At 29.6% G+C, this 7,787-nt stretch overlaps 1 protein-coding gene across 1 annotated transcript; it reads right to left on the bottom strand.

Annotated features, from left to right (window-relative positions):
* Nucleotides 1–3,916: 3,916 nt before the first annotated feature.
* Nucleotides 3,917–7,298, bottom strand: LOC111687644. Its single transcript, XM_023450099.2, has 2 exons — nucleotides 5,952–7,298; nucleotides 3,917–4,069 (listed from the first exon to the last, which is right to left on the bottom strand). Exons 1-2 carry the CDS (start codon nucleotides 7,296–7,298, stop codon nucleotides 3,917–3,919), a joined length of 1,500 nt encoding a protein of 499 aa, XP_023305867.2.
* Between the last annotated feature and the right edge of the window lie 489 nt (nucleotides 7,299–7,787).

Below are 7,787 nucleotides of genomic sequence, written 5' to 3'. Positions count from 1 at the left end.
CTATAGACTAGACTATAGACTAGACTATAGACTAGACTATAGACTAGACTATAGACTAGACTATAGACTAGACTATAGACTAGACTATAGACTAGACTATAGACTTCATTATAGAGTATACTATAGACTAAACTATAGACTAGACTATAGATAGACTATGGATAGACTATGGAGTATATAGGTAGACTATGGAGTAGACCAGAGCCTGGTTTATTGTTGGAGGGTATTCCACGTAAAACCCAAAATTTTTAAAATATAATAATACTGTGGGTTTTTTTTTGTGTATATCCTTTTCTTTTCCTTCCCTGTCTCTATTTACAGTGACTCAACAATGTTTTATTTTAAAAATGCTGCAATTAACGATGATGAAAACGAAAATGAAGTACACTCAACTGGTGCTACTGGTGCTGGCCTCCTTAATGACGACAATGATGATGACACTGATGATGATAATATTCTAAACGATAATGATGTTGATGATGACGATAAAAAGTAATGGGTATATTTCACAAATATACATACATATAAACACACACATACAAACTAGGGAATATTTAAGTTTAAATCCTTAACTTCCCACATACATATATTTAAAAGTAAAATATTTATTTATATATATATATATATAAATAGAATATAATTATAATTAAAAAGAAAAGCGAAAAGCAAATACCCTTTCAAATTTAGAACAAAATGTATGCTAAATGATTATATAAATGTTTTTTGTTTTGTATAAATATTAAAAAAGAAAAAAAAATAATTATAAAAAATTAAACTAGAATTAAAATTTAGTTTATATTTAATAGAAAAACAACAACACAGGGCTGGATAAATTTTAATTCTAGTGAAATATATTTTTAGTTTATTTATTTGTTAATTTCTATTAAATTGTATGTATTTATTATATTTGTATATAGTTAACAACAAAATCTAAATAAATTTAAAATAATATATTGTTATAAAATAACATTAATTAACTAAAATATACCGACATACATATTTACACAAACATAAAATGAAATTAATTAAACATACTAAACTATATACATACATATACATATGTATGTATGAGTATAACTAAGTATTTATGGTTTAATCAATTGAAAATTGTTTAATAAATAGAAATAGAACAGACAAAAGGACATAAATAAATTCCTGGCAAAATGACATGACTTTTAAACAGATTTTTTTTATTATTTAATGTCTTTGTTTAACACGCTTGCCGAACAAATTCATTATAAAAACAAAACACATTCTTTTTTATGTATATTGTTAAAAATTTAATAACAAATTATTTATTAATTAGCGATAAACGATTATGTATTATAATACAAAAAATATATATAAAACAAGTTAAATTAAAAAATATTTATGAAAAATTATTAAGTAAATAAAATAAAAAAATCAAGCACAAATGCTGAAATAAAGCAAAATAAAAGAACAACTAAAAGAGTTTTATTTAAATTAGTTTTTAGGTTTCTTGATTTCAGAGTTTTCTTTCTTAATGTTTAGAACAACTTACAAACAAAATAGTCTACTTCGACTTTTTTCGGCAAAAAGTAGATAGTTTCATTTTTCGAAAGTCGATTAATAGAACCCCACTTTCCGTTGATCGTTGTTCTTATCTATACGTTTTTCGAATTTTCAACTTTTTTCGATTTTTCCGACTTTTTTCGAAAAAGTATACTTTTTCGACTTTTCAACTATTTTTTGACTTTTTCGGACTATTTCGACCGTTCGACTTTTTTCGAATTATCGATTTTTTTCAACTTTTTTCGACTTTTCAACTATTTTTGACCTTTTTCGACTTTTTCAAACTTTTTCGACTATTTTCCACTTTTCCGACTTTTTGACTCTTTCCGAATTTTCGACTTTTTTCGACTTATCGACATTTTTCGACTTTTATTTACAAAGTCGACGTTTCGACTTTTTTCATAGACGATAGTCGAGTTATCGACTTCTTTCATTTAATTAAGAGTCGACCTTAAGACTTTTAGTATTTTATAAATAGTCGACTTTTAGACATTTTTCGAAAAAGTATATACATTTTTCGACTTTTTAACTATATTCGACTTTTTTTCGAAAAAGTTTTTACTTTTTTCGACTTTTCAATAATTTTCGCCTTTTCGACTATTTTCGACTTTTTCCGCCTTTTCGACTATTTTCGACGTTTTTTGATTTTTCGATTTTTCTACTTTTTTCGACTTTTCAACTGTTTTCAACTGTTTTCGACTTTTCCGAACTTTTTCGACTATTTTCCGACTTTTCGACTCTTTCCAAATTTTCGACTTTTATTTACAAAGTCGACTTTTTTCATAGACGATAGTGGACTTTTGGACTTTTTTGGAACAAAATAGTCTACTTCGACTTTTTTCGACAAAAAGTAGATTGTTCAAGTTTTCGAAAGTCGATTTATAGAATCAGAGTTCCCGTTGATCGTTGTTCTTATCTATACGTTTTTCGAATTTTCAATTTTTCCCGACTTTGTTCGAAAAAGTATTTACTTTTTTCGAATTTTCAACTATTTTTTGACCTTTTCCGACTTTCGACTTTTTTCGAATATTTTCGACATTTTCCAAATTTTCGATTTCTTTTCCACTTTATACGACTTTTCAACTATTTTCGACCTTTTTCGACTTTTCGACTTTTATTTACAAAGTCGACGTTTCGACTTGTATCATAGTTATTGACTTTTTTGGAACAAAATCGAACAATCGACAAAAAGTCGACTTCATGTACATTTAGCCATGATAGGCTAGATGTACAAGATGCACCTATTTTACCAAGACTTTCAATTATACCAGGATTATAAGTTTCGAAAGGTTGTTACTGAAAAGTATCGCTTGATAACACAGGCCAATGTTATAAACCTTGTTTCATTGGAATTTTTTGGGCCAGGACCAATACTGCCCATTTTCAATATCAAACAAACACATTCAAATAATAACATTTCAGCCCTCTACCTCAGAATATCAATACCACAGATGGACAAGATTAGATCGTCTTAGATTCTAATATATTCTGTTAATGGTCTAAAACCAATATTTGCGATGTTTTATAAACAGAGTCACAAAATATATACAACCCCAAAAAAAACTTTTATAGCGATCTATGACAAATTTTTCAAAACCTGAGTATTCTGAGATTTGTTCCTGAGACTTTTTCTAATCACTGTTTCCGAGGGATGTAATATATGTAATAACATCGCTACTAAAATTTTCGGATACAAATTTTACAGTTCTCTTTGCATGCTCCACATTTTGTTGAAACCGTTCGTTCAATTTTGTATAGTTTTGCACCCTTCTCATTATAGCAAATATTTCATAAATAAAGTCATCTTTTCGGATTACATTGTTCGATCAGGAGCAGTTAATTCCATGAACAACTCTTCGTCAGTTATTGCTTGTGTTCGAAGTTCGCGGTATGCGAAGAGATATCAATGATCGTTTTAAGAGTCCTCGGGCGTGGTTTGAAAATTGGATTCTGTCCTTCGATTCGATTTAGAATATATTCAGTTGATATTTTTATCAAATGCTATTAAGAGTAAACTATTAAATAATTTTTGTTACCTGTTTATATACCTTCCTCTTATGACTTTTTTAAATTTGTATAGTGAGTATTAAACCTTCACGAGAGCACTTTCAAATAATTGTCTTAATCTAAACGAATTAATTTAACACATGATTAAATTTAATAATGCCGCAGATAATACGAATTGCAACTTGCAATACAGAAGTGTATTTAAAGATATAAAGATAAGCAAACATGGGTTTGTACTGTGTTTGCAGTCAGTCATGTTATGGGAATTAATGAAAATAATTGTATCCTGTTTATTAACTTTATTTTTATTACAATTTAAAGTGAGTTCTTTAAATAAAAGGTAAAAAAATGCTAAATAAGTATACAAATCCCTGTATTATAGTTTTTCCGCTATTAAGACATAACAACGAGGAGATAATTCTTCATCCATGATTTTTTCATAGCGCACATTGATTTTTAAATTCATTTTTAATGCTGTCTCCTCCATATAGCATAGACGATCGTAGAGCACCAGATTTTCACAAAGTTTCTAAAACAAATGAGATAAAAATTGAAAAAAGTAGTTTTTAGCAAATGTTATATAAAATGATCTTGAGAATATCGTCCGGTTTGACAATTAGAGGGACAGAGATAGCACAATTGAAATAGAAAGTGATTCTGAGCCGATTTCCATCCACTATGGGCGGCATATGACCCTGGTGTAGGGCATATTAAGAATTTATATTTATTTTAGAGATATTAATTGATACATCCCAGGAAAAACTTACATTGAAATTTTATGAGTTAAAACCTCTTTAAACTACTTCTTTATTAGCATTTTAACACATTATGTCATTGGAGTACTTCTACGCTTGCTTACAAATAGGGAGTAAATGAAGTATATTTTGCTTACAAAGAAGTTGTTGAGTAAGTTGTTTTGTTTTTAATAATAAAAAGGAGAATACGAACCAGGGACTCCGGTTACAAAATGCCAAAGCCGAAAATAAAGTACTTCTATATCAGATTAAATAAAAGTCATTACTCAAGTACTCCCAAGTAATGCAGACGGTAAGTAGTAGTAATTGAAAAGTAAGTAGTTATGGAAATACGACCCATTACCGATTTTTTGCTGGGCATATAAAGTACAATATTCTTTATTTAATCGGATCATTAATTAATTATTCTAAAACTAAACTCAAGAACACTACCTTTATCTTTAAAATTATTTCAAAATTGAATTAAATATTTAAAAATTCATGATTTTTCACCAAATTTCTTTTAAAAAGTTTCAAAGACTTGGTTCACACTGGGAAACTTTAGTTGTGAAACTTTTAATTTTGTGTGTGAGAGAAAGAGATGGTTGATATTTCTTTCTCTTTCTCTCACACAGAAAAATCAAAAGTTTCCCAAAAAAAAGTTTCCTAGTGTGAACCAGCTCAAAGGAAACAGTTTTTTAAGAATAGTTAGCTATTCTACAATTGTTCACACACATACTAATTCCAAACAAACTCTTGGCAGAAGGAAACCAGTTCTAGATCAGTTCCTTATGAACCCAGCAAAAAAAGTACTTCCAAAGAAGTTAAAAAGAAATATAATTTACTCCATGGACGTGAAAAAGACCTGAAAAAGTGATGAGTTTATTTAATTCTTAATTCACTGCTTCTGAAGTCATTTTCAAGAGGTAATTTTTATGTTCTTTTTTTTGGAGTTATTTGGATGTGAAATTGACTTAAATAAGTTAAACATCACTGTCACAGAAGGTAAGAAAAAAACTCTTAGTGCTACTTTTGAAGTGGTGATAAATATTATTCTTTTGGAAGTACTTCGTTTAATTCTTGCTGGAAAGTTTTTCTTAATTCAGAGAGTGATCATTCTTCGATTATAAAACTGATACTAGAACCGTTTGAAATATAGCGGGTTTCATTAGAGATATAAATACAATCATTAAAATCGGATAACATTAAAAAATTTAGATTATTTTCAATTTGGAGTTTAAGAAAGTCAAATCAAAACAGAAATTCAATTCCTTTAAGAGGTCTATTATCCCAAAAACAGATTTTAAAGCACCAACTCATACAAGAAAGTACAGTGGCAACTTATATACTCGATCTACTACTACTGACAAAGACCCCAACTGAGCAATGCCCCGTTAGCATTCCTTTTAGAATCCTTAGACGGCCTTTATTCAGTTCTATAAGTATCAAGTCTTATCAGTTTTTAGCCTGAGATGCCGTATCCTAGGACAGCAGCAAATTATATGCTCGATCGATTATATTTCTTCCTCATATTTGCATAACCTGCATTTGCTCTCTCAATTACTGACAAAAATTGTAAACAATGATCAGCTGGGCTAGTGATATCACCTTGCATTCAGTACACCCCGATTAATATATTATAATTCCGATTTCTTCTATATAAAATAAAATTCTTACCTGCATCGATGTCTGTAGACATGTCAAACCTTCTGCCAGTTTGCCACCATTTGGATATTTGTCTATAGTTTCAAGATATTTTCTACGATGTCGCTCCGACCAAGCAACAAAATCATTTGTACTCTTACTTTTTAAACCATAAAAACGACTAAATGTATCAAAACTTTTCAAATCCTCAGCCGACAATGAACTCAGATCAATAGTTTCTTCTTTACGTTTAAACACTATTAATTCCTGTTCCACTTCCTCCTCTCCTTCCATTTTTATCAATTCTGCTACAGCTCTTAAAAACATTTCATTACCATGTTTACAATGTTCAATTGATGAACATTTACTCCAACGTTTTAAAGTCTGCTGACAGGCTAAACGTAAAAAGGGACGATTTAAATATGTGGGAAAAGTTTCCTGCGTTTCAGCATAATTGGACTTGTCATCATTGTTTAGCAGCACTTTTTTAAGACTTTCACTTAAAGGAAAATTTCTAAACTTTAAAGCAGCCTTGGTGACCGCACTCTCATCACAAACCTGCAACTTGTGGTAACAACATGGCATAATGATTAGATGCTGTACTTGTGGCATTTGTAGAAAGAGTTTTAAGGATGTTATAGTTAAATCAGCACATGCATGTAAACCAATTATTGCCATCTTTGTTGTTGTTTGTGTTGTCATTTGCTGATAATTCAATTTGAAAACTTCCTCTACTGTTTGAACAATGAATTCTTGTGATTGTTCAGTTATAAATTGTTGTCGATACTGTATAGAGTTGTTGGCATTAGGCATAAAAGTCTTTACACGTTTCTCAGCCGCTTCTACGCGGTAGTTGTCGGCTTCTAAACCCAATACAAGGATATTTCTATTTAGTTTATATAACAACTCACTTAAATAGCCCAAACCAGAACCAAAGTCTATTAGCACATATTTCACTTGCTGCTCATTTCCATTTTCATTTAATTTTAAATTTTCTTTTACCACCGCAGCCAATCTTTGTATTTCATGTTGTTTCTTAATATTCATCTTTTTAAGATTTTCCATTTTAATTGTTTTTTCCATAGCTCTGGGCTCTTGAAAAGCCTCCGGCGGTATTAATTCGTTTAACTGGTAACGAAAGTTTTTAATACTTTCATCATTTAAATGAGCTAGTGGTTCATGTGTATAGGGAAATCTATTTAATTCTTCATTTGTTATTTCTATAAAGTATTTCTGATACTGATGAGGCATTTGATTTAATATGTCGGCTTTTAGAAATCCAGTATTTGCTTCTCTATAAATCCATGAATATTTTTTAAGAAATTCGTTAACTTGTTGAAAATATTCCGTGGAATTGGTGAAAGCTTTAGGAAGAGACATTTCTGAAAAGAAGACTAGACAATTGCAAATTATTTAATTATACATTTAAAAGGTATTAATTAAAAAATATATATCGAAGGAAAAAGAAGATATTACACTGATATCCGATAACCTTTCTTTTAGTTTACAACTTAGTCTTTCATATGATATAACAAATGTTATAAATAATGGTATTTTCGCGCTATAATAGGTAAAATCATGATCAAACTAACATAATACACAGAATCCATAAGCCAAAACTACATATATCGGCAGATTCATCACGGAACGAAAGATAGAAACTAACTGAACTTTAATAGACCAATTCTGAAGTGTTCTCCGTCAAAATAGGTTTTAAGAAACCTCAACTCAACTTCTGGCCACAAAAGTATTCTGGCGGTATCACTACAATAGATTAAAATGAATATTTTCAGATCATCTCAGCTTCTGGTCTTCAATAGTATCGGTTATTCTGAATTGAGAAGTTATCATAATGATGATAAGGAGGAG

This window comes from Lucilia cuprina, chromosome 6 (genome assembly GCF_022045245.1).
Source record: "Lucilia cuprina isolate Lc7/37 chromosome 6, ASM2204524v1, whole genome shotgun sequence".
Taxonomy (NCBI): domain Eukaryota; kingdom Metazoa; phylum Arthropoda; class Insecta; order Diptera; family Calliphoridae; genus Lucilia; species Lucilia cuprina.
This window is presented reverse-complemented; position numbering and strand designations above follow the sequence as displayed.

Bases quoted from the DNA above. Each gene is read 5' to 3' on its own strand.
- LOC111687644 (XM_023450099.2), bottom strand. From the start codon at position 7,298: ATGTCTCTTCCTAAAGCTTTCACCAATTCCACGGAATATTTTCAACAA. The intron at 4,070-5,951 runs GTAAGAATTTTA...CATTTGTTTTAG, and splicing joins GTCTACAGACATCGATGCAG to AAACTTTGTGAAAATCTGGT.